The 27,658-nt window shown below is 38.7% G+C and overlaps 1 protein-coding gene across 1 annotated transcript in view; it reads left to right on the forward strand.

Moving 5' to 3' along the window:
- The window catches only part of TLN2 (talin 2), a 128,091-nt gene that overhangs the window by 14,372 nt on the left and 86,061 nt on the right, over window positions 1-27,658 (forward strand). The window contains exons 5-11 of the mRNA XM_026052863.1: window positions 9,670-9,752; window positions 11,521-11,658; window positions 12,678-12,723; window positions 24,005-24,175; window positions 24,647-24,744; window positions 25,435-25,564; window positions 26,948-27,100. Coding sequence (XP_025908648.1) covers window positions 24,040-24,175; window positions 24,647-24,744; window positions 25,435-25,564; window positions 26,948-27,100 — 517 coding nt within the window. The 5' untranslated portion in view covers window positions 9,670-9,752; window positions 11,521-11,658; window positions 12,678-12,723; window positions 24,005-24,039. The remainder of the gene's footprint in view (window positions 1-9,669; window positions 9,753-11,520; window positions 11,659-12,677; window positions 12,724-24,004; window positions 24,176-24,646; window positions 24,745-25,434; window positions 25,565-26,947; window positions 27,101-27,658) is intronic.

Consider the following 27,658-nt stretch of genomic DNA (forward strand, 5'->3'; position numbering starts at 1 on the left):
GTTCTGAATTCTCAAGCTAATGCTTGATTTACAAGGACATTTTGCAGTTTTCTTTCTCTTGGATTACACTGATAGGGGTAGGGTTTTTAAGAAACACTTCTGTCTATATGCAGTGCCTCATTTCAAGGTAGTCATTCAAAAAAAGCTTGCATGCTATTTAAATATGACCCTGTTAATTGTGGTTTAGTCAGTTATTGCCCAGTGTTGTGCCCAACAGTAGCTCAGGGTTCTTGCTTGGTTCTCCATTGGATGTCAATTTTGCTTTTGCAATACTCTGACATTTGTGGATTATATCACATAACATCATCAGGAGCACTTGGGTTTTCATGGCCAAAACCTGTAAAAACTGATGCAGAGCAACGGTGAAGATGGAAATGCAGCGCTGCTGCTGCTGCCTGTCCTGCAGGCTTTGGAAAGGGCTGTGTCCTCAGCTACAAGTGCCTAATGTAGCACCAGTGTCCAGGGACCTGCACCCCAGCTCTGTTCACCTAAAGGCTTTTGCACAGCTCTGTGGCAATCRCTTATTGTTGGCTCTAGTGGTCCTGTGGTCTTTGAAGAGAGCTGATGCTCTTTTTTTGGTATTGTGTTGAAGAAAATTGCTTGTTGTCTTAGGGCTCTTACATTTTAATTAATATCAGTGATTTCTGAGAATAAAAGCTGGGCAAATGCTTCAGGTTGCTGACACCCAAAGTTAGTGTTCTTTCTTTAGTCACAAAGATGGAGCTGGTAGTTGGTTGTTCACTTGATTGAGTAGGCCTGTGTGTCAGCTGGGGCTGCTCTTGTCCCATTCCATGTGCCTGGGACAGTGAGGGTGGCYCTCACCAATGTGCTAGCTCTAACAAAACTGTAGGTGCAGAACGGGCTGTAAATCCTGATGACTGAGTTTTGCTTTTAGTGCAGATGCTGAGTGCAGTGCTTCAGATTCTGCTCTAGAGAATGTCAAAAAGATGAGGAAATATCATTTGTGGAATCAATATGAAGTTCCCAAACACTTGACAGTCTGCTTCAGGCAGACTGTAATACAAACCATGCTTTGTTAATTATTGTTTCTTGTTAAATAGATTGTTCTGGCTAAAACTTAAAAATGATCTTTGTATATTTGAAAAAAAAATATGCAGGAAATGTGTGTACCCTGAACTGAGGCTCTGAGATGGAAACCAGAGAGACTTTAGCAGAGCTGCTAAGACAGTGCAGCTGATTTGTAACAGTAATTTCTTATTTGGAAATGTGGAAGGCACTAAACATTGCAGACGAGCAGTCCCGTGGGTAGGCAGTGTGTGTGCAAGCTGGGGAGTTAATATTGCCTGTCAGCTGTGCAGTCTCAAACGCCTGAAATGCTGTGGCAACCCGGAGCTCGGCTGCAATGCTCGGCCTCTTGCTTTCCAGAGGTTTCGTTCTGGGCAGTCTGCAATGGTGTCACAGTGACCTCTGAGAAAGACTAGATAGAAAAATAAATCAGGATTTAYTTAGCATATTTTGGCTGAAACTCTAGGGTAATGAGTGGAAAAAATTGAGGATTTTTTTTCCTCTGGGGCTTTTGTTTTCTAAAGTTTTATGAGTCAGTCCATTCTCCTATACTCACAGCTTTATTGCTGACATAGTTTTAAAAGTGGAGCCCTGCAGCTGTATGGATCCCAGCCATGCTGTGCTGCACTTAGTGGCCAGTGAAGGGAACTGTTTGAATTTACAGCAGCTGTTGCGGGTCCACAATGAACCACTGATTCACTCCAAGTGACTGAGACTGTTGAATTCTTCAAGTTTTTTCAGTCTTTGAATAACTTAGGTGAGAGCAAAGGCTAACTGCTTTCTCTCTAGCAAAATGTCTTGGTGATGGTAGGAAAGAGCCTGGTTTAAAYTTCTTAGAAAGATATAGAGCTATCTTAGAAAGATATGGAGGCTGGTATGGGGAAAATAATTTACCTGTGGGAGCTACTTGACAGATGAACCACAGTGCAAGGTGAGCAACACTGGAACAARCAGCCCCAGGATGGTGTATAAATAGACTGGGGCAGTCAGTAGTACTTGGGGCTGGACTACCTCTGTGCACAACTGGAGGGCTGGTTTAGTCCATTTGTCCAAGACATCTGAGAGAGAAAACCTCTGGGATGTGGACGCAGGTAAGGATGTAGCTAGCTGCTCCTTATTGAATCCCCCAAAATATTAAAAAAGAAAATAATAAAAAAATGCTGCTCTGAAATAACCTGGTTGGGAATGTTAAGTAATAAAGGCATTTTGAAAAAGAGTTGTTGTATATTTTCCTATGCAGCAGAGGCACTGCAGCAGAGGCACTGCAGCAGCCCTGAAACACCTAGTTGGAGGTCTTAGGTCTTTCCAGAGATGGAATATCTCAATTTCTTAAGTCTTTTTATATATTATATATACACATACAATTTATCTGTAGCTTCAAAGAAGAGTGCAAATAGCACAAATTTTCTGCATAAGTTTTCAGTGTTGTCTCTTTTTCTTCCCCCATTTAAATAGTTTTTCCAGGCAAGGTTGTCTCCAGGGACAGAGCAAGTGCTGTTTGACCTGCTTGTGGACACTGCAGAACATCAGCTTTGTCCTTTAGGGGGCTTGAAGTAAAACAATTAAAATGACATGAAATGGCTGGGACTGAAAAATTGATGTCTGTATGAAGGCCTTAGTAAGTCGAAGCATATTTCATTTGGAAGGAGTTGATTTGGCGTGATGAAGGTAACAGACCTCGAAATGCAGTGATGTCAGGACACAGATATTCTACTCAGAAATGTTACCTTAGTGTTCTTTAAGACAGGGTAGGCACGGAGCACTTTGCTTTATGTATATCTACTAAAGTATAAAACAGTTATAAAGCTCACTTTGTAGAGCTACTGAATTCTGAATTGCTCRTGACCACTAATCAGGAGTGGTGACAAAGCTGCATTTTACTTTCCTGTCCTCTTTTTAAAGCAATATCAAAAGGTTCATACCTCCTACAAGGGACCACATTCCTGATACAGGAACCTGTATGGCTATGACTTGCTCTACTTCTGTGAATTTATGTTATTTGGAGAGATCAGTCCATCAAAAATGATTTAAAATCATAGAAAACTGCTGCGATTGAAATACTATAGAGTAAGCTTGATCTCAGATCAGTAGTGTGAAAATCTAGCAATACAAAATAAGATCTAATCTATCCTAGAAATTTTCAAAAAACTCCCTATTTTTGTACTTTTGTAAGGTGTTTGGGAGAGCTCTAGCATGCTTGCTGGTGGCAGTGGGCTAATTTGGAGATGAGAATACAGTGTTCTTGGGGCCAGCAAGTATTTCACTTTGGGTCCTAATGAACCAAATTTCGGTGTTTTTTTTAGTATATCTGGTTTTGTTCTAAATTGCTAATGTCCTGGGAGCTTGCCTGGAGTGACAGCCTCTATTGACAGAAGACATCCATGTGCTTCAGGTCTGGCCACTCGTCTTGTTTAGGACTGAGCTGTGCACAGGGGTTGTGTGAGTAGGTGCTATTTATACATGCTGCTTTGGGGTTGGGTGTGTTTTTATTTGTGCAGTTACTGATAATGGAATTAGCTGCCTTTAAAAAAAAAAAAAAAACCTTCAAGCACAAACTATTTTTTATCTCTATCTTAACAAAATATATAAAATATATTCTAGAGTCCTGTCACTTTTTCCTAGCTGTTTGAGTTTTAAAGCTGAATTTACTTCAGATGAAATTCCTGGTGTTTGAAACTTCTAGACTTGACTGTATTGAAAATACTGCTGTGCAAGGGAGTGCAGCATAAAGACCTCAAAGCTCAAGCTGTAGCAAACTTGGTAGAAGGGCTTGTGAGGATACYTGCTTTTCTGGAAAATGAGTATGCAATGTGTAAAACTTAAGAATGGCAGTGTATGTGCCTGCATATGTACATATGTTCAGACATGTGTATGTATGTAAACATGGCAGTTGCATGTTCTCTGCTAACTGGCTTTCTATGCAGGGGGCCTTGGACCTGTTCCATCTGTTTGATTTCCCTTGAAAGCCTGTGAAGCTGCTCAGACCTGGGCATCTTGCTGAGGTCTGGCAGGGAATTAAACCTGCGCCAGGGCAGGGGGTGTAGGGGAGGAGGGGGCTGAGTTTGTTTTGGGAACTTGGGTCATTCCACTTCAAAAATGTTTTTCTCTCCAAACATTCTCAGTTCGTATGCAAACGTGAACTTTGAGCATTTAATATGTTTGTGAATCTGGGACGCTTCATCAGAGTAGTAAGGGTTGCTGAAGTTAAATATTTAAGTATTAGATCTGAAAAGGGAGACTTTACAAACCACTCTATCCCAAAAAAGAACCTTTCGATCTGTTAGGCCAAGGGAGAGAATATAATAATCAAAATCCTAGTTTTATATTTACTGAGTTATTTCTAACACTTTGGATTCTCTGAACTGTTAGTCTGCTAATCCTTTGGATGCAAATATAGAGCGGCCCAGCTTTCAAAGAAAATAATATTTGGAAAGCTGGCAAGCTTCCCTTACTCGTGCCAAGAGAGTAAATTGTTTGCTTGCTTTGCTACTGTATAAATAGACCGTAGTTGTGTTAAGAATAAACAGAGCAGGCAGACTGTTATGTACAGGCAGCTTGAATTAGACCTTTGGAATGGGGGATAAATAATTTGGTAGAATCCGGTGAAAAACTGGGAATTGCAACTTAGGGTTGTGTATGTGTAAACACACACATAGGTATTTCTTTGTTTTAGTTAGAGGGTAGTAACTTGAATATTTTCTGGCATTTGCAGCTTAGGCAGCAGCCCTTGAGACATAATCTAAACTCCTGGAAGCAGTATACATATTGCACCTAACTTTGTTTGCAGGGCGACTTGTATAAAATTACTGAATTTCATGTCTGTGCTTGAGATGGAAGCGCTCACCTTGCAGACTGTACATGAGACAACCTTGCAACTTGTTGTATCCCTTGATAAAATGCAGACAACATATTTCAATCTTGGTGGAGCAGAAGACTTTTCAGATAGTTTAGCTGTCAGTAGCACACAGTTGATTTCTAACTTGGTTTACAAGCTCCAAATTTAACTTTTCCATGTTGGATAATCTAGGCAGTGCTTTCTCTGAAGAACCCTGAAAAGATCTTTACATCAGTAGTAATTGTAGGGGCAAATTGCTGTTATGGTGAGCTATAATCATTTCAAAAACTGAAAATTTGCAGCTGCTAATGTAAGTTGAGCTAATAGTGCAGCTAGAKATGGTAGACAAGTATGTTGTACAGTACTGTGGAAGAGGTTTAAAAAAGACATTTYGTTTGGCTTTGACTTTTGGTCAATCATTACTCTAGTTTTGCAAGTGAGCTTAGTTTTAGGAGGTCTTTAAAGGGAACGTGTTCATATTCAGAAGCAAACGGCTTTCTCAAAGCCTGTTGAAGGGAAGCCTGYGTTACCAGGTCCATCAGTTCTTGCTGCTTTTACTTTTTGGAGACTGTTACAATCGATGATCTAAGATTAGAGTCATTTTTCCATTTGCTTGAATAAAAAGAATTCTTCCAACAGGACAACAGCCCAAAACTGTGCTAACTTTTCTGTTCAGAGTGTCATCCCGGTGATGTTGGACAGCACTTTGTGCAATTTTATATGGTAGAAGTGCCCAGCTAATTTTGGTGCTGTGACAGTGAAACATTACCTTCTGTCTGCTTCAGGTTTAAACATCTTTGTTGGAGACTGATGCTGACTGTGCTATAATATAAGAAACTGGCAAATAAGAAAGAAATGAGTTTTGTTCAAATGATAGGGGCTGGAGGGAGTTTAGGTGTTGCTTATGACTTTGATATATCTTGTTAGGCTTGTAACAAACTGCTCTGTGTTAACTGAATGATCTGTTACACAATACCTAGATATAAAATGTTTAAGAAGCCTATATTAAGATGCTATTATGAGCTTTTATCCTCCCACTCCTCCCCTCTTCGAATTGTGCAGCTAGTATTACATGATGCAACCTACAGAGTCTGCATCACTGAGTGGTGTCAGTGTGTCTGTCCTGGTGCTGCATGGACTTGTTCTTGGCTTTGGTAGAAGTGTTGCATCTCTTGCTTTGGAATGGAAAACACTGAATCTGTGCAGGCAGAAAAGATGAAATGAAACTGAAAACTTTTAAACCAGACATAATGTAGCCAGCAGGCTGTGTTGAAACAAAGATGCCTTCCAGACATTTGGTCTTATTAAATCTTTTTAGTATGCCCCTGCTCTCGTCTGAGTTAATCTTGCCTCGAACCTGCACGGAGGCAAAATGCTCTGAAGAATCTTTTTTTTCAATATGATCAAATACACTTTTGCAGACTGAATTTATTAAGTCYTAGCTATTCACTGAAATGATGTAAAATGCTATGTAAAGACTCAGGATTTGAGTTGATTGTTCCTGTGCAACTAGCACAGTCTGGAGCTCTGGAAATCAGTTACTAAGTCTCAGCAAGGGCCATTAGCTTCGCTCAGAGCAACAGGGACTTCTTCAGAGTCTTGAACTCAGTCCTGGTGAAAACACTGTTAAAAATGTTGGTAGCTGTGGGAGCAGCCACTGCTATAGGCTGTAATTATCAAGGATTTTTAAGAACTTYGTTCTGTAAATTCCTCTTAAACCCAACTGGGTTTAGGTTGAGTGGTGTTTGGAGTGCGTAGACATTATCTCTGCTTTTCTGAGCAGGAAAGCTCAACCGGCTGCGACTGTTTTCTCGTGGATTGAAACACTCTTCTTGGATGGGTAAGTTGAAGGGAAGTGTGAATCAACCCTAATGGAGGCTTATTTAAGTCTAGTGTGTGAAACCTGGTAATTCATTACCTAATACTCAAGAAAAGGAAGTCCTTTAGATAAAGGAAGTCCTTTATCTAAAAATATAAAGACTTTTAGATTCTGGTTGCTTATAGTTCAATTACTGGTATTTCATAAGGACAAAGCAAGTATTGTGGAGCTGCTGAGGTTCAGCAGGTTCACCTAACTGGAACACGACTGATTGCTGTGGTTCGTTCCTTGCAGCCAGTAAAATCTGTCACCCTTAACAGGAGCTGCTCTTTGTAGTCTCTGGATGCTTCCCATGGTCATACTCGAGGTTGAGTGTTGGTCACACTGTGGCTGGGCAATAGTTGGGTCTGTTGATGTGGGGTCRGCACTGCAGCAGGGCAGTGAAGGGTGATGCTCCTGTGCCTCAGATGGCCCCTCTGATTTGCTCAAATTTGCTTGGTGTTGTCAAAGGAAAGGCATTGCAATGTGGTGCCAGGATGACATACTGTGCAGGGCAAATATGTTTCAAAGAATTTACTGAGCGTGACTGAATATATTTGCTGCAGCTTTTCTGGCATTGATAATAAAATGATTTACCGTTTAACTTCAGAAAGCCCCACCCCAAAGGAATAATATTGTGCCTCATGTTAAACAGGATTCTATATTTCTGTTGGACAACAAAATGAGAACTTGTTTTTCTAAACCACATAAAGTGCCGTTTGGAGTTGATATGACAGTTGTGAGTAGAGTAGAAGACTAATGACTGCTCCTCTGGTAGCAAACTTTCTGCTGTTCCTCAGGAGCTCTGAACTGGAGAAAAAAGGCATTTACCTGACAAATACCAAATTCATAGAAATAATAAAGACAGTCATGTTTTGCATGCATTGCAAAGCTTGTTCAGACTTACAGAAGCCACTTGAGACTTAGGTGATGTTGGAAATATGACAGATTGCCAAATACTGTAGAATCTGATTTTTTAGATGCAGGTTCATGCTCTTCAGTAAAGATGCTACTGCTCTCTGCTCAGTGCTTCTATGCATGTACTTTGTGTTAAAGGAAGGCTTGATTCCAGTCATTATGCTGAGTTGAAATGGAGGAATTGGCTGGAAGACGTTGGTGTCGGGCACTAAAAGGAAAAGCCAGAAACCAGATACGGTGGTTTGTTTGAATTTAGTGCATAGTAAGATACAGTACAATGGCATTTATTTCAGTTGCCTTTACTAAGGTCTGCTCAGGAAGCAGAGGGATGCAGAGAGTTATTGTGCTGGAAAAAGACCTTTAAGGCCCAAACTCAAGGTGGGGATGGGAGTAGAGTAGCTACGTTTGCAACTCCCCTGGCCTGGTAATATTCTGACGTTAGCTGGTATGGCAGACACTGCTGGACTACCTCCCAGTCCTGGGGATGCATACTGGTGGTTCCCTTCAAGTTTAATAAATAGCATTTAGGAGCCTAATTATTGTTGAGCATTGTCCACTTCTCTTTGCTCTTCATTGGTAATTTGGGAGTGCCTGGCCTGAATAGCAACCTAAGAAAGGATACAAATTATAACTTGATTCTGTTTGAGAGCTTCCATTACTGTCTGGGGTAGTCACCTGAGATGAAGTATTTTTTGGAAAACTGTTTCCTTCCTTTCTTTGTTTTAAAGTTTGCTTTTACTCTTCAAATGCCAGCTCTGTATTGACATAAACTTTTCATCTCCTCCATATGTTGAGATTGACATGTTTCTCAGTTGTGACAGGCAGAAAATCCAAGGAAAATTATAGAGAACACTTGTCTCTTCCTTTATAATGCAAGTAATTGTTAGCTTATTTTACAAGGCTTCAGTATGTAGGTTTGTGGTTACCTTAGTGATAGCATCAATGTCACCCTCCTATGCATGCATTTGGCAGTCAATAGCAGTTTATTATGTGAATGTTAGGAAGCTGAAAATGTGAGGAAAAACCAGTGGCCATTTAGTTAGAGCAGTCTGCTTGATGAATTGCAGCTTCTCAAGTCTCAAACTAAGCAATTATATGTGTTGAGGGATAAGAAATGTTTCTGCATGTTGACTTGTTTTGCTTTCTGAAATGGGTTATCCACTATAAGTTCTCCCCTGATACTTCATAGAGAAAAAAATGAGTTTTTATTTCTTCAAGCTACATAGTCTACTTGGATCAGTGAAATAGTGTCGAGTTGTTGGATAGTCCGTATGCTGTTATTGTGTTTACTTTCTGCTGATGGAATATCTTGCTCGTTTTAGAGTATTGCAACACCTAAARGTCAAAATCAGGGATAGAAGTAAGGCATAAGTGAGACCCAAGTTGTATAAATTAACTGTTGGTGCTTATTAACCAAGGAGAGTGTAGCAGTTGTGGTATGGTAGCTCCAGGTTTCATGCTKTCTTTAGTAGCGGTACGTTAGTAGATATTAAACATTTAAATAAATGTCTTTTAGTAAAGAACTCATTTAAATGAAAACCTAAGAGAAACCAATTTGAAATCTCTTCAAATAAGAACTTTTACCAATARCAGTGGGCTCCTTGTTAGAGGCTGGGGGTAAGGGGTTTTGATGCRAAGGGGTTTCCCCAGTAAGTCTCTCCCAGAAGACTTAAAACAAATACATTGGTAGTGCGTAATAACAATCTTTAGAGGTAATTGTGTAAATGTAGTTCTCATTTGGAGCCAGGTTTTTGCTGAAACTTTCTGTTAAATTTTCAAAGGTATTTAGCTGTTGAATATCCAGAGGTCATTTATTAGGAACTTTAAATGAAGGTTATTTGGAAACCTAGATTGAATTTCATGTTCTTGAAGTTAAAAATTGTTCTTTATGGCAATGCCCCATCTGACTTCTTGAAGAGAAGAATTAACTCCTGTCTTTCTGAGTTGTTTCCTTCCCAGTGTGCTGACTACTTCAGAAGTAGCAAAGAATGGCTGGARAATGGGCAGCCAACTTCTTTTTTTWATGTTGCAGACTTGGTTACAGAAAGCCTTCCACATAATTGGGCCGTACTTTTGGACAGACTTATTTTCTACTAAATGAATTTTAAGTTTAAGGTAAGATATTGTTTAACTTGTCTTGCTATCCATAGAATGACATTTGGAAACACGTTGATCTTTTTATTGCTTTTAAAGATCAGTGTGATTTTTTTTAGTGAATACATAAAATAGTTCAAGATATGACTATGCTCGTTAAAGAGAAGTTGAGTTGAATAAATCTAATATGCAGGTATTAAAGCTTAAGTCAACATGATGATTATTAGCCAGGAGAGTGTTACTTATTGACTATTTTAACCAGCTTCCAGAAGACTAAGGGGTATAAGTGCCTGAGTTCTTTAAGTCCTAAAAGAAAAGACATTGCCTTTCATTGATATGAGAACTAACAGCTGAGAAGATGACTAACTAGGTTCTACTGTAACATACGTAAGAAACGTGCCAAAAAACATGGAAAAGTGATYACTAGTCAAATGACCAAGTTATTGTCATTGTTGTATTGTCTACTCTTGTGCTTTGAAAAGCAAATATATAACATGGTAAGGCTRGTTTTGAGCGAAGTGCTGATGAATCTTGCTCTACCCTCTCAAGCTCTTGGTGTTATCTTGACCTTGCTGTTCTAAATGTGTCTCTGGCTCTGCATCCACATCTGGAAATGGTGCTCATGATACTGAAAGGTCACTAATGGAATTTTGTGCTACTATCCTCCATGTTTGAAAAATGTCTTTAATGAACTTTCAGAACAGCCTACGATTAATATAGCATGTAGTTTGTCAAATTTGTCAAAAGACAAGGTTATGTAAAGTGAAATAAGCAAATAATTATTTAGAATATAGTGTTTATTGTAGGTATATTGCTAAAGATGGCTGAATGATTAATACTGGCAAGCACTTTGTGTAATTATGTAGGTAAAGTCAAGTATTTATAAAGCATTCTTGCAATCAAACCTGCCAGGAAGACCCTCTTTAACTGTTGTGCTTTTAAGAGTTATTGGTGCATTAAATACTCTTTGCCTATGCTTCTCTTTTCCTTGTTCTACTGATGCTGTTAGCAAATCATGGGCATCAAGTGTGATATCAAATATGGATGAAGATATTCAATAGCTTTTAATAAAATATTATTTCTCACTGTAGTCATGCTAATTATGTTTGGCTGACCAAGTGACTGAGCTGTATTAGTAAATACTTACTCATCAGACATGGTGGATCCTTTTGGGAGCATTCTTGGTTTCTTGCGAATGGAGATTTTTTCCCCAGTAAGCATCTTCACTTCATCCCTGTTGGCCTGCTTTGTGAATGAATTACTCAAACTACACACAGATTTTTCTCTTTGTCAAATATGCCAGAATTACTAACTTTAGTATATCTAAATGAACAGCAGCAGAGTCATCTTGAGAATGAAATGTCCTTTAGAAATTTAGTATCCTCTTTGCATGAGATTTTCATTTCCTGACAGCTGTAAGACATGCCTTAATATGGGAAGGTAAGATCTTTTCGAGAGCGCTTCCTATGAGCCCAGTATGGTAAGCATAAGTCTGAATCTAAAGTTTGTTTAGATTACATCTCTTGCAGTCTGTAGAAATAGCTTGAGAGAGTACCTTTGAGAATTGGAAATGAACTTATGTTGTTTTATACAATTTTGAGCTAAAAGTGTCCCGGGAGTGGCAGAAAATACTCACCTGTGGAATTACTGTCAATAAGCAATAGGAATAAACTGTTACCAAGGAAAGCTTCAGGTTCCTTTCTGCATGCAGGCCCTGGAAGGAAAGCAAAATCTGAAAACTGCTGTAATGCTCTTGGCTGGCTTTAATGTTGTGCAATTCTCTTTGCAGAAATCCCATTCAGAGGAAGACTTTGAGGGATAATGACAAGGTGTTTGCTTGGAATTTTCTAACACAAAAATGCCCAAGGAAGCTGCTGCTTGCCTCTCTGCCAGTGCTCAGTGGTCTTGCTGCATCAGATAGTTCAAGGTATTAAGACATGAGAAACCTGGGGATGTTGAAGTAAACTCCACTATAAGGCTTTGAGGGGATTGTTCACTTGTCAGTGATGCGGTATAAATTTCAGAATACTTTATGCTGCTGAGTTTATAGGTGGATTGTGAAAAGAAAATGCTGATGTGTCTCTTTGTTTAACTAGATGCCAGAGGAATATCAGTTGGAAAAAGAGCTAGGCAATATGTTTTCATTGGGTGTTGAGTGAAACTTTTTAAATCAAAAAAACAGATGGTGAGGAAGGGTTTTCTGCTTAAGAAGCATGGACCTCCAGGCTTCTTTTTATTTACTGAATTCACATTCAGTAAATAATATCAGTTCTTAAAAGAAAAAGTAGGGAAAAAAAGCTATGTTTTATTAGGAGGTGATCTCATGAAAACATACTTGTCATTTTACAAAGTTGAAGACAAKGTAGTCATATTTACTGTACTATATATATTACCAGTTATTTTTGCTATCTTAGTGGTGGGGATGGTTGAACAGCCTTTTCTAAGGCAATATTAATAATACAATACRTGAATTATCGACTAACTCTGAAGATAAGTTTTATACCTTAGCATACCTATCTTTAGCTGCAGCCACTGCAGTTCAGAGGGCAGGCAGTTCACAATTAGATCTTGGGCTTCAAGAAGCCTGAGTATTGCTCCCTTGGTTCTGTGTCTTCAAGGAAGACCCTATGGTGTTTGTGAGGACAAGAACCTGATAGTAATTGATGAGCAATTTGAAATGTGCATGACACTTATCTCAAGAAAATCGCTGTGTAAATAAATGCCTGGTGGAGGAAGGCTCTTGTATTCAAGTGCTGTTTGTGACAAAGCATGGGGGGGAAGTAGCCTGGGCCAGAAGGTAATGTAGACAAATCAGTAGTAGAATTCAAGTCTCTTTCCAAGAACAGTGCCCTAGAGCTGCAGGTATTACTTTAAAGTTGTATTAATAGTTTCCCTTAAGCCTKGAAGTTGTACTTAAAACAACTACTGTACTTTTTCTTTCCACAGGAAATAGGCACTTCGGTGAAGAGCATAGCTGTGACACAGCACATAAGTAAGTAGGAAACTAGAATAAAGTTGCATTTCTTCCTGAGGCTGGATAAAGTCCGGTTTTTAGCACTTGGTTTGCTTTGTTTTTAACTTTTAATTCCAGTCTTTTGGTGCTTTTCCTATTTTGGAGGAGGTGAGTATTTTACACGAAATAGAACATAAACACAGCTCAAAACTGTTAAGGAATCTGCAGATCATTTTAATGCCAAATAGAGAATGGATCGAAAAGTAGTGATATCGGGGTTAGGTTGTGATAAGCAGGAGAAGTATTGTGCAAGAAAACATTGTTTCACTCCTGTCTTGCAGTGCAGCTGCTTTGCAGTAACAGTAAGGTAGATCTGAGGGAATAGAAAATAAAATACAGTAGCATAAGGATTTTTTTCATATAATGGAACAGTTCTGTGGGAATGAGAGGGATGTAAAAGGCTTGAAAAAGTAGGTCATGTAAGTAATCTCATGCCTATGCAGTAGAATCCTAGTGCATCCTGTACCTCCTTCAGGTAGGTAGTACAAGATATAGTACAATGCTTAATAATCAGTGTTTTAGGTAAGTATCTTGCAAAAAGCAGTTGTTTGTGGTGTTYAAAAAAAGCTAACATCACTTGTGTTTGTAGTTATTATTCTTTGATAGACATGGTAATATATTACTTTAAATTTTAATGCCCTAAATGTGTTTTTGGGGAGTATTCTGTACTTATTTTACATGAGGAAAATGGTAATTACATTTTCTTATTCTCCTGTCTTAAGTCTGTTGATGAAATTACTGAAATTTTTGAGGGTTTTTGTTATTTATTCATCAGACTGTAAATATATTATTCAGAGCTTCCGGTACAGTGAACTTTCTGTTGAAGCTGGAGTTGAAGGATGCTGAGGCTGCTGTTACAATATAAAGGAGGCATTTAAATGTATGATGTATTGCTTGAGTCTTAAATTTATGGCTAGAGCAGTCARTTGTTCAGAGGTGATGGGGGAGGAAGAGAGTGAGTTGTAGCATACCGTGTATTTGCACAGATAAGTGGRCAACTGTCATTCGTATCTTCTTTTTCAGCTAGCACTAAGTACAAAAGAGTTAACAGATTTTTCATTGAGTACTGGCATTACTTTTTYCTGTATGCCTTGTGCTTTGTACAGAAATAGTGTGTATTAAAACATCCAGTGCTTTGCACTGTGTGCGGAAGAACACAACCTTGAGGTGATGATGTAAATGTGGATGTGGACTTCCATTAAGAAATAACCTTCCTTGTGCTTTTATGGTGGGAATTTAGGAGGGGGGCTATGAAATAGTCTAAGATAGATTCAAGCTTTGCTCAATACTCATTATATATAATGTATAATAGTATAGCTCAGTATAATAGCTTAGGCTTTGTGTTTTTCTGTGTATTGTTTCTTTAAGCTAAGAATTGTTTTCAGAACATATTTAAAAGCTTAAGATGAAGAGTGTTTGATATACAGTGTAAAGGGCTCATATAAATAATCYTCACAGACAAGAAGAGCTGATTCCTAGCTGGGCCAGCTTGCTGAGTGGCAAATTGAGCCTGATTATTTTTTAACAAATGGGACTGCATGAGTCTTGCTGCTTGGAGCTGTGTTACTTAAAGGGTTGGAGAAGTTTCATGTGGTGGTGAAATGAATGAATCTTCTTGTGCTGCTTTTGCCTCGACTGGTCTTTGTCAAAATCTCTTTTCTTTTTGCATCTTTCCTGACTGATGATCTAGAAGGTCCTTTAATTAAAGTCATTGGTTAAAAAAAAAAAAAAAATGGCACGTGGGTAGGAGCTTGGCACATATAGAAAGTGTATGAGAAGGAAAACTGAACCAAATCAGCCTTGTGATGTTGGCTGCAGAAATTGAAATGAATCTGAGAGTGAGCCATTGAATATGAAATGATAACATATTGGAGCGACAGCAATGTCTTCAACGCTTGTTTCTTAAGTCTTTTTCAATAGGTTGGCATAAAGTCATTTTGTTGTGGTTTTCCCTCTAAGGATGTGAACCAAAAAGTATTTTTAAACTGAAAACTTGGAACTGTTGGTCCTGAAGCCATGAAATTTCCAACTGGGAAATCCTGTTGCCCTACTTCTTGCAGCCTTCCCTAGCATAAAATCTTTCTAAGTGGAAAATCTGCAGGTAGAAACCCTACAGGGAGAGTAGGTGTCGGTACCTGATTTGCAGCTCAGTTGCTGGCATTGCTGAGCACTTTATGCAGGTTTGACTATTTAAGACTCTCTTCTGATTTGCACCTAAATAACCATTAATAAGAAATCATTTATCTCTGAGGGCTACCTGATAAGTATCTTTTTAGGTGGCCAAATTGGTAGCTGTTGAAGGCTAAAATCAAGTGGAATATGTGGACACCTTGGCTGGAATTGTGTGCAAAGGTAAGACATAGTGCCTGTGACTTTTTCAAGTATGCTCTCAGGCTGACTTCCAATTTGTTGTTGGATATTTATTACTGTCTCAAATTGAGATACTTCTGGGTTCATTATGACAAACTGTGACTGAAATCTTTCGAGAGGCTGGATATATTGCAGAGTATAGGAATGAAATGTGTTCTGGTCAGTTGTTTTTCTGAGTTTGAAGGTATATCCCTGTCTGAGCAGTTGAGGCAAAGAAGSTTCTGGTAGGTTCCTTTTTTTCTGATACAACTACATTTTTTTCTAAGGGATTCTTTGGGGGGTGTAGTTGATAATTCTCTTGTGAATTTAAAGGGGCAATTGAGGCTACAATTCTACAGATTTTGCTGTAGTTAAGCTAGTATTTGTGCTACAGGTATACATATCTAACCTGATATTCTTAGTTGTGCATGGGAAAGTATGTGTGTTCATATACATCTGTGTATGTGGGCATGTGTATGAGTATATRGGAGTTGAGTAAGTGTGCTCTTCACAGGTAGTACATCCTTGTACACTCCTCTTACATGAGTAACCCGAAGGTGCCTATGAGAACTAATAGTGGTGGGACATACGAAATACAGTGTTTTACATTAATCTTGAAACGGGCTTTGCTACCAAAAACAAGTGAACCTCATGAACACAGACTCCATCCTCCACAGTCTCTTACTTTTAGGAAGAGATTTGTAGTAATTCTGTTGTCAGCCTCCTTGTGAACATGTGTAGCAGGTACTTGTAGCAGGTTTGACCTTAGCTCAGCATGCTTACTGGCAGGGTGCCAGACTAAGTSTTATTTGATTGATGTATATACACATGCTGTCACAGCCAACTAAAAATTCATCTGTATTTTATGACCTGTTCTATTGTCTCCAGTGTCCAAAAGTAGTAGGCACTCTAGCTTCTGTCATGGTCTCTTCAGAGATTTAGTTTTTCTTCAAGACCAATTCCAGAAACTTTCATATGGATTATCAATGGCTAAGAACCGAGACACCCTGTTTTTCCTTCTTTCCTCTTCCTTCGCTCTCATCAGTTGGTAACATCAGTAAATGAAAGGGACGTTCGACTCATTTAAGCTTGCTACAATACCCTGTGAAAATTCTTTGGTAATCTAGCTAGACCTGAAGATGCTGTTGCTGCTTAGAGCCTGAATATGAGGCTCTTTCTTTTTTTCCTCTTATTTTTGTAGCTAAGTTGGGCATATGTTGTTGAATGCATCTTGTAATCTGCAGACTGCACAAACTGCAGCGTATGCTGCTGGAGGGTGTGCCAGGGTGGAATGTCATTATTGTATGGTTCTGTGAGTGCTTTTTAGCAAAGGGGGTATGTTGAATTATTATTGTCATCACCAACATGCAGTGTTTCTTGTACATTTTACTCCTTCTGCACCCTTTATCTACACAACATGAAAATTAATCAAAATAGTAATTTACATTAAAAATGAGTTCACTCATTGATTTCAGATTGTGATTGCTTATGAGCAAAGGTTGTCTGAATATTATGACAGATACAAAGTCAAGCCAAGGCACTTAAGAGGAAGTCTAACCAGAAGTTAGACTCGGGTAACAGTTGGCTTTATTGTGAGTGTCATAGATGAACTATTTGCCATTGTAGTTTGTCCATGGCAATGATGGTGGGATACACTGCAGCAGCTGTGTCTGGTCATGGCAAGTTGAAGAGACATCATTGCTTAAAATGAATCAAATGTTAAAAAATGAGAGAGAGAGAGAGAGAGAACATAAAAAATGAACAATGTGTTAGAAAACATGGACACAAAACAGGAAAGTAAAAAGCAGTTCCTGAATATGGATTCATAGAGCTGCTGCTCAGCTTGTGCTTATGTTGATGTGTATTTCTTACACTTTTTCTGTGTGCTGTTCCCTTTATTTTGTCCTGAGCTTGGCCATCATGTCAGCCAAATAACTTTACCGGTGTTTTCTTTGTTCTCTGGGCCTCATTTGGTCTCAGGGAATCCACGTCAGCAACAAAGTTCCGTTATGTGGTAGTTTTATCTCAAATGTCTGTTAGATGTTGAAAAACGACAATGTGCTTGTCTTGATGTACAACGCTCTAAAAGTCTCACCCCAGAAGCTMTGCTTTGCCAGGCCCCTGAGATGTGTGTGCAGAGGTGTTTCAGGGAGAACTTCCATCACCTGGGCATTTTTATCTGATTTCTAGCAATACTGATTTGGTGTCTAAAAAGCATTTGATTCTGTTAAATGGCCACGGTGTATTATTGTCCAAAACACTAATGGTGTATTCTGAACTCTGTTTAGACGCATCACTTTGAAAAAGCCTGAGGACATGCAGAGTGTGTTTGAACCACAGTAGATAGACCCATTAGCTCATTTCCTAGCTGTGTCATGTAATGACTAAATTAACAACTCTGAAATGGCTTATGTCATCCTGGGTTGGGACAGTTGCCAAGAAGTCACAGGCAGAGTTCAGAACCTTGAGTGGCTCCTTTTGAATTAATCCAATAAAATGAAGCATTGAAGTGAATGTTCYCAAATCCAGATGCTGCAGCTTAGTTAACCCCCATTCAAAAGATTGTAGCAKTTCATCATTAAAATAGAGCAAATATGCAGAACTCGGCAAACCTGGATTTAACAGCCCATTTGGTAGTTCAAGCTATTACCATTGTCAGTGTGAATTAGAATCTGTGGATGAAATAATTAAAATACTTAAATCTGCTTCTCTGGAAAATGTTTGCATTGGCTTAACTTTTTAACAGAAAATATTTTTAATCTTCATTTATTTTTATCCTATTTAACTTACCTGTCTACTCTTAAACTACTAGAGAGGAGAAAATATTTTTTTGAAAATGCGTATGTATTGCACTTCACGCAAGTTGCAGTCTTTATCATAGAGCTACATGAGCCTTGCAAGCAGTGTTAGTTTTCTCAAAAAAAATCACTTCTAGCGCTGTGTTTACTATGTTACTTAGACTGTTGGCATCTGTGAGCATCTTTCACTGTCCTTCCAAGCACCCTCATAAAAGGACTTGTCTCAATCTTGAAAGCAATTCTTTTGGAGAAGAACCTGGCAGAAGGATGTTGACTCATGATTACTGCAGACCATCATGTTCCCCATTTTCCTGCAGTGTTTGCACCAAATAGGAACAAATGCCTTGGAGGAGAGATCCCTCCAAAGGCTTTAGTCATAGACTGGAGACTCTTGCTCATCAGCCTAATCTGCAGTAAAGCTCTTTGCTTTGATTAAAAGCTGTTTTCAATCTGTTGAGAGCCATCATGATTCTGCAGTGCTCCCTTATAATTCATATTCATGAAGATACATTCACGTGAGTTACTTGGTAAATATGCGTTTTGACTTTTCAAAAAACAAACTGTAGTTGAAAYTGTTACTAATGAACTGAATGTCTTCTGTGGGACTCTTAAAGTACAGTCTAGTTCAGTCTCTTACCAAGCTTTCTGCCTGAGGATACTTTTTTGCTGGATATTTAGTAAAATGGATACTGTTGCTGTATGATTAGGTGTTAACAGACAAGACCTTAGTTGTCTGCTAAAACTTTACRGTAAAAATCCTGAACTTGACCCAGTTCAGCCTGACACCTTCATTTTACTGTGTTCCAAGTGGTTTAATGCCTCTTTTTAAACTACAAGTAAACATTCTTTTTTTCTGGGATTCCTGAAGACTTTAAATRTTAACTTATTAGACCTCTTATTATGTATGATGGTTGAACAGGGTTTTTCTCGGAGGGAGTATTAAAATCTTTGGATTTCAATTGTCTCAGTTTCTTACWAATATAAAATGAAGTATGTTTTGTGCAGTACGATCTTGTTTGTTGTGTTACAGCTGATGAAAGGAAGAGCTGGGGTTTTTGTTGAAGCCTTGAAGGCTTTGTCTCGTTGCTCTAGGTACTGTGCTGTGCCCACCATTGGCAGAGAGTTTTGGACCTGGGCCCTAAGTCAGTGTCTCTCTACTTGATACCATTTGTAGCATTGGCTTTTGGTTCACTGGTTGACTGTTGTTGATTCATCCTCAAGATAATTTGAGGCAAACTGGAATTGTATATTTGGGCTGCTGGAGGAGTGCATGCTGTTACTCCCTTGTAAACTCACTGCCAGCACAACTGCTACCGCACAGTTCCCAGACATGATCTTGAGGCATCAGTGATGGAAGCRCTGCCTGAAGCACCTCTGCACACACATCTGGTAAAGCAGAGCATCTGGGGTGAGACTTTGTGTGTTCTGCATCAAGGAACTCCTGCTGGARTCCTGACACATTGCACTTAGGGAACCTGCAACTAACCAGTCAGGTTCTATAGAGTGAGCTGATGGCTAAGCCTGGTCTAATTCTAAGCATACTAGTAGCACCACTTTCTTAAGCACATTTGAGTGAATGTATTTTGCTTCAGATGAGCTGCATGAGCASTTGTAGAGTAGTAAGGAGAAGACAAGCTTACCTGGAAGGATATGGTGTGACCTTGCACAGCATAATGATATAATATTAATGTGTTGCTATGAGTAGCMTGGACTAACTAGTTCAATTGTCATCGATAATTTGATAATTTATTATATCTGAGCAGTCATCTGCCCAAGTGTTGGCACTGTGGTTGTGTCATCCTTGGCATTGAGGGTTCACACTTCCATTGGAATTCATACTTTTGGCAGAATAAAATGTAGTTAGTGCAGCAGGGCTTGTATTCTTACTTCTTCCTTAAGGAATTTTTGCCATCCGCTGGASTGGTAAGGATATCTTCGAAATGTTGTAAACCAAGTAAGATACTCAAATATCACATGTCTTGTTTTGCTGGTGCTCTGYACTGACATCTAAATGGCAGGAATGCGGAGAGTACAGAGTTTCTGACCCACTGGATCTTGTTACAAAGTCCATCTAGTATAAAAATATTTAGCTTTGATGTGAGCATGCATATATGCAAGCTTCTAGACTGTGGAATCTCATGACCTAGATTTCTGTTTGCTCAAGCCTAAATGAACCAGTTAAGAAATATCTCCAGGGAGACAAACCTCTGCTAAACCATAGCAGAGATTTACATTTAACCATCAGAGCGGCAGTTGAAACCCTGCTTTAACAGGAGCAGTGCAGTCCGTATTTGACAGTGTTAGTGTTAGATATTTCATGTTTGTCTAGTGAAGAAATGCAGTGATTTCASTTATTTTGGATGGTATACTTAGTTAAAACATTTTGTTTGCAAGGATGTGAAATATGAGAATAAGAACACTGTTTTGCTTGCTTTATAAGCAGAGATTATAAAAATCATTGTTTTTTTTCTGTTTAGTATTGCAATTGAARAGACATGGACAATGTCACTGCCCCACCAGGAATCCATCCCCTAAGTGTTGGCATAGGAARGTTACAAATAATCCCTTGTGGGTGTGCAAATTACTGGGGAGGTCACTGTTTATTAAGTGGTTTCTCCTCCAACTTTGTTTCAGTACATGTCATAAGGGCTTCTCCCAATATCTTATTGTTTGCTTTTAGCTTGGTAATRCTTCTTTATTTTTTTGCTTGCCTGTTCCAGTGCAGCAGAGCTGGGCAGTCWCATTTGTCATTTATTATGTCAGCAGATCTACTTCCTATTGGTATCTAAAGCTCCCACCCATCATATTTATCTGGCCTGTAAGCTTTCAAGTTAGTGTGGATTCCTCATGGCTTCTGCATGAGACCAGAATGAAAAGCAATTGTAACTGAGTGCCCAGTGCAACAAACTCAAGGATAGTGTGCTTGAACACTGGTGATATTTCTGAAAAAGAGTTAACCACTGTGTTAGCTCTTTTTTTGATTTATTATTCTGTGACCTGCCTGTCATTGTTAAGTTTATTGTTTCTGGCTTATTGTTTGTAGAATAATTAAATMATTAGAAAAGCATTTAAACTTTATTTTAGGGCAAATAGAATGCTGAGATCTGCGAATATTTGTATTTTCAGCTAAGTAAATCTTTTCATTTCTTCTGTTTTGCTCAAAGTGCTTTCTTTAGAAGAGATGAAGAGCTCTTCAGTTTGGTAAAGATATTTGGGGGGAATTTCAGAAAGTTTCTTTTAATGAAGAAGCGTTCAAGGATTTGAGATTAAAAAAATTATCTTTAAGCAACAAAATATTACATCACCAACTTATATGGGATGTGTTCTTGCTAATGAAGGGTGAGTGGTGTAGAGTTTTCCTGCTATATGTTAATTTATGACTGGCCAATCATTTGTTTTGCATTSCTTACCAAGTTGGTCATTTTGCTGTGCAGAATGATGTCTCAAATGGGTTCTGTTTTGAACTGAAAAGAAGGGTAGTTGGGTCTGTTGGAAGGGCCTGCCCTGTGCTGGGATGGCTCAGCTATGAGCATTTAACTACAGGGATGGAGGCATCTGAGTGGCTCCTTCCTGAACAGGGCACAGGGGACCTTGCCTTTCCAGCTGTATTCAAGGGTGTGGGGCTGGTTGGTTGTCTTCTGCTGTGTGTTTTGAACAGCTGTTGAATGTGTTGAGTGGTTATTTCTGTTTCTCCAAAGTCATTCATACTGTAAGTTAGCTGCTTATTCTTGGGAACTCCTGAGCTTCTAGAAAAATGAATATCCTTTTTACTGTCTTAATGGGCAATGCATCTTGTTCTGGGAATGCCCTTCTGGACTCACCTTCCTGTGCAATAAAATGTAAAGAGGAGGAGACAGAGCCTTTCTCCCAAACTTACCTGTTTCCTCCTGTCGCTTTATCTCACTACTTCTTAAGAGAAGCAAACAGCAGAGAGGGAGAGTCGGAGGGTTGCAGCAMGTTGGCCTTGGCCGGGCCTGTTGCCCAGGATGAGGGTGAAGGGAGCCAGGCTGGTCACTGGCCTCTTGATGCTGGCTAGCAGCCAGCTTGCCCAGGTGGCCCCTTGGCCAGCACTGCTGTGGGAGCAACTGGCCAGGCTGCTCCAGAGCTTTTCTCTGACTGGTTAGTGAGCCAAACTTATTTTTTTAACAGCACACATGTGCGCACACTTCCTGAGGCCACTCTGCATGGTAGCAACTGTTCAAAGCTGTGTTTTATTAGGTTGTTTTGTTTTTAAAATGCTCTATATTTTGCTTATCCATAAATGGTCCAGTACCAAACTGAAACTAGTTGTATTAAATCTCAGTGGAATGTAGAAATATTGCTGAGAGATTTATTTTTCTATTGCGTTTATTTTGTTCAGGTGCTATTTTGAATGATTACTTTTGAAAGATGGTGTTTCTAGAAAATGGCATTTTACCATTTTCATCAATTCATCAAGTAGGGAGAGTTTATGACTTATTTTTGTGATCTCCATCTGGAATGATTGGTTCAAAAAAACATTTTTACCATGTCCTGAAAGTTTTGGGAAGCCTCGAGGTATATGCATTCATGTACTTTATGGCTTTTCTCCTTCCCCCTGCTTTTCCAGATGGAATTGTTGTTTTGCTTTTGTCAAGTAGTGCCTTCATCATTTGTCACTGTGAACTTCTTCAAGGTTTCATACTGGTAGAAAGCAAAGCCTTGGCAGGATGGCGAAATATTAGGTAGGTGGGATGACTTGGTGGCTGGGAGGCAGATGGATGGGCCGTCCTGCAGCCCTGCTCAGGGGAGGACATCTGAGGGCCAGAGATTCTCCGAAGCTTTATTACTGGAGACATGATCTGTGTTTGGGGCCTCAGTAAGTGTTTGATCATTGAGCTCTGTGCTTTGGTGTATGCTGGGGTTTTTTTTTGCTTGTTTTTCACCATCAATGAAATGTAGGCAATGGTTCCTTACTATTCTTTGCAAGGGATTTGTTAAATAGTACTGTGCTGTAAAACAGGGTACAATTAGACTTTAAATTTGTGCTGAAAACAAATAGCATTTTGTCCTGTTTAAATTATCATTTGTTAATCAGTCCTTGGCATCTCCCGAGTTTTCCTAGCTAAAATATGCACAAGGAATTTTTGCAGAGGAGATTTTATCAGAAGCTGTGAAGAGCTGCTGGAGATGAGTGTGGAAAGTCCAGGGGTGGAGGAGCCGTTTGGCCTGTCACGGCAGCAAGGGAGGCTCGGGAGATGAAACCCAGACCATCCGCAAAACCAAGCAGAACAAAAAGCATCTGGAGCTTCCTGCTCTGCAGACAAGAGCTGTCAAATTCGGCAAGGTTTCAGGGTTAGAACAGAAATGAAAAATAGCTTGGAGTTGAAGCTTTGGATGGCTGCACAATGGGGTAAAAAATATCTATGGTTCTGTGTGGAGGCTTGGAGGAAAAAAAACACATGCTGTTAGGTAATCCCTAGAAGAGACGCTTTGTATTAAGAAAATTCTGCTTTTGTTTAAGTACTTATTGTACATTGTTTATAGCTACTAGCTAGTCTAAATATTCCAGCAGAAAATGGGGGAGGCAAGAAGGGAGCAAGTCCTTTTTCTCAAGGAAACTTTCTCAGCTTCCCAGTTTGTAAATAAGTTGTCTCTTTGCTTGGAAAGCCATCTGTCCCCTTTCCCTCTTGCCCTTTTCTTTTAATGTCTGGCACTGAAAAAGAGGAAATATTAACGTTTCTGAAATCCATCTTGCATATTTACAGAGAGTTTGACCTGTCACTTGTTATTGAATGTTTGGCATTGAGGAATGAAAAAATTAAAAAATGTGGTTGCTTTTCTGTCATGAAAATGATGGGAGTGAGTGACTTGCTTTTGGCAGTATTCTTGGAAAGCTCATGGTGTTCCTCATGCAGCATTTTGACATATTTCAAACAAAATGTCAGTTTTCAAGGAGGTGTACACGCCCCCTTCCAAAAMTGAGCTTCCAATATGCCAAGAAAAATAACTGTTTTGGACAGTTTCTAGCTTGATGATAATGTGACTTTATGCAGAATTGCATTTGTAAGAGTCTCACCTGAAATCTTTCATAAAAAATTGAATCTTAGAGCATTAAAAGCATAAATCAGAGGATGTCCTTTCTGCCTTTTCAGATCCTTTAGTAGGAGCTTACGTGTGATTTGACACCATGGTGGCCCTTTCCTTGAAGATCTGTGTCCGCCAGTGCAACGTGGTGAAGACGATGCAGTTTGAACCATCCACTGCAGTGTACGACGCGTGCAGAGTCATTCGGGAACGAGTGCCAGAGGCTCAAACAGGACAAGGTGGGTTCCTGAATTTGTTTTCAGTTAATTAACTGGTTGAACTGAAAATAGAGGCCCATATTCTTTTCATCTAGTAGCATTGTTTTGTTTGTCCATTTATTAGGCAGTCCTGGGAGTGAGTTATTAATAAAAATCAAAATTGTCTGGAGTGACATGTAGAATGCATATGTATCTGTGAAGTGACTAAAGATCAAGTTAATTGCATTATTTTTTTCTTAGGTAAGGCAGAAGTTTTTGCAAATAGAACTTTTGTGCAATGTTGACTTTTTACATAAATTATCTGAAAGGCAATTCTCACCCCACCTGCAACTAATACTTAAATATTTTTACTTACGTTGAAGAATACGAGGAAAATGAAATGGAAACATCCCCTCAATGTAGTGACTATGTTGATTTTATTACATGGGAGTTCTCCTCTCCCCTGCCACCTTTTTATGCCATGCAAGTCCAATTTTCTCTCTTGTTCCACAGCCTCTGACTATGGATTGTTCTTGTCAGACGAAGATCCTCGAAAAGGTATATGGCTGGAAGCTGGAAGAACGCTGGATTATTACATGCTGAGAAATGGGGTAGGGGGCAAGTTTGTTGTTTCTCATCAACCTTTATTTTTAGGGAACATGACTGGGGAGAGAAGAGGGGTGTAGAAGCAGTTGTTACACTGTGCATGTCAGGACAATATCAATTCTAAATAAAATAAACTAATATGGGAACTAGGACACAGGGTTGTTCTTTTCCTTGTCTGTCATTTACAGCCAATGCTGTGCTTCTGAGTAGTACCAAGAAGTGATTCAGCTTTTTTCTTGTATAGGGATTAYTCTTGCTGTATCCCAGATAGCTGGTGAGGCATAGCAGGTTTGAATGTGCCTGAAAGGTGGCTGCCTTTTACTGTGCATTTAAAAATTAATGGTCAAAGGTCCCACTGCAGTTTAGGCAATTTCTTCAGATGCTAAATCACGTTTTGCCGCACACATACTGTGAGATATCCTGCCCTGTTTTAGTTTTGCTAGCTAAGAAAGCTGTATGAAAAACGACATTGTCATTGACTCATGGTTCAGGAGTCTGACAACTACAAGGAGTCACTTCTGAGTCTTTTTCTTCAGTAAATTTACTTACACAAAACAACAACAACAAAACCCAACTTATTCAGGAGGGGTGGGAATGAATGGAACAGGAGAAACAGTGCTTCAGTCCTCTGCTCTAGTGGGTTGTTTTGTGTTGGCTTCCAAAAGCATTTAGAAACAGTTTTGTTTACTCCCTAGGATATACTGGAGTACAAAAAGAAACAGAGACCTCAGAAAATACGGATGCTGGATGGTTCAGTAAAAACAGTCATGGTGGATGATTCCAAAACAGTTGGTGAACTACTGGTTACCATTTGCAGCAGGATAGGTGAGTTTGAGACCTGTCTATTTAAAAAGAAAAAAAAAACAAAAAAAACCCCACACAACCTGCCGTATTTGGATCCCAAATGTATTTTCTGGATTAAATAAGACAGGCTTTTTTGTTTTATTTAGCGATCAGTATTTATCAAACTTTTTTCTAAAAGCCATTATTCAGACTTTCTTTTAAAAGCTAGGAGAACATTTTAGCTGCYTTCTAACCTACTTAAGTAGACAGCAGATAGTTATCTGACACTTCTAACTTGTTCAGTTTTGCTGGTTCTACGTGTGCTTTCCTGCTGTGTGGTAGAGAATTAACACTAAACCTAATTGTAATGACAAAAGAAAAAATTTGTTAATTATGAAAATAAACCTAAACGTAGGATTTCATGTTATAATTTATAGGTTTGACCACAACACTGCATTCTTTGTGAAACTGAATATGGAAACCATCCAGAGCATCTGGTCTAAAATGTGTCACATTGGTTATAATCTATCTTTTTTATTTATCTGAATTGAGGCATTTTGGAAAACTAATACAAATTTAATGATAAACATGCATTCAGCATGAATTAGTTTAAATCATCTTAAATCCGTGCTTAATTCTCATTTACAATTCAAGTGGCCTTAATTTAGATTAATTTACTTGGAAAGTGAATTAAGCTAAATTCAAATTAGTCCATTTTAATTCTGAGTGAGTGTTTCTATGCAGGATTCTAATGTGCTGTAACTAATTTACTTTAAAAATTAATTTGGCTAATTTTCATGAATGTGGTCATGTAGGCAAGCATTTCATTTGCTTTCCTGTGTAACATGATCATGCTTTGCTGAACAACAGAGCGAGCAAGCAGAGCAAAGAAATGAGAGCAATGTAGCACGTAGGCTGGGGGCTTTGAACTGACTTTCAAATTGGTTTCATGTAAAATTCATAGAAATAGCTGACAGTTTTAAAGCCCTGAAGAAGGAGATTCTTCACATGTGCTCTGCCTTTTTTTCCTCTTCTTTTCCCCTGACATCTGTTGGGTAAGCTGAAGTTACCTGGTGTTTGAGAAGCAATATTAGCTCAGCTTGTCTGCATCTCATGACTTACTGCTAATTTAAAATACCTCATGGTCTTAATCTTGCAGCTTCTCTTGAAAAATAACAAAACAAAAATTGAATATCTTTCTAAAAGTGACAAATACAGCAAAGTAATGGTGTTCTGAAAGGATTGTCAAACATGGACAGTGGACCATGAATACAGAAATTGTAGTACATTTGGGGGATCCTTTTCCTCTTACTGTTTCAATCTTTCATCTTGATATCTTTACTATTAAGGAAAAGAATATTTCATCTCTCCTTCAGTTGCAGTTCCTTTGAGTATTATTAAATCTGGATTTATTTATACTCGCAGGAATAACCAATTATGAAGAATATTCCTTAATCCAGGAAAGCATTGAAGAGAGGAAAGAAGAGAGCACGGGGACACTTAAGAAAGATAGGACATTGTTGCGTGATGAAAGAAAAATGGAAAAGTTGAAGGCAAAGCTTCATACAGATGATGATTGTAAGTGGTATATTCCATGATAACTGTCAGACAAATATTTTTTCATGGAATTATGTAAGAAAACATATGGGAAGGCGTTTTTTCTTTCTTTCTCAGTTCTTGTATTTTGCACCTGTGTATTTGTAATGTYGTTTCAACAGATTATTTTCAAGTGTAATTAAATGGACCATTTGTCTCTGCTGAGAAAGTCRGCAGGTCGCTTGGAATTTTTTTTGTGCTCTCTTTTGGTGGATGGAGGGAGGGGGTCATAATTTATAAGAAAGAAGGGAAGCTCTCTACTGATTCCCTTTTTTCTTCATTAAACTAGAATATAAAGCTATTGATGCCTTCTTATTTCAAACTTAATACTGAAAGTCAATAAAATTAGTTTTGTCTTTGAAAGTATACCTTTTAAATATAAGTGGAGTTTACTGCCTGACTAAGACAATATTTGTTTTTATTTTTAATAAAATGTCATCAGAACAGTGATGCATTTTATATTAGCTGCTAACATTACTACAAAAGGTATTTTAAAATGTTTTCAGGGATCAATATGTGATCAGAAGAATTGACACTTTT

This window comes from Nothoprocta perdicaria, unplaced genomic scaffold (genome assembly GCF_003342845.1).
Source record: "Nothoprocta perdicaria isolate Ctin4 unplaced genomic scaffold, notPer1 scaffold_113, whole genome shotgun sequence".
Taxonomy (NCBI): Eukaryota; Metazoa; Chordata; class Aves; order Tinamiformes; family Tinamidae; genus Nothoprocta; species Nothoprocta perdicaria.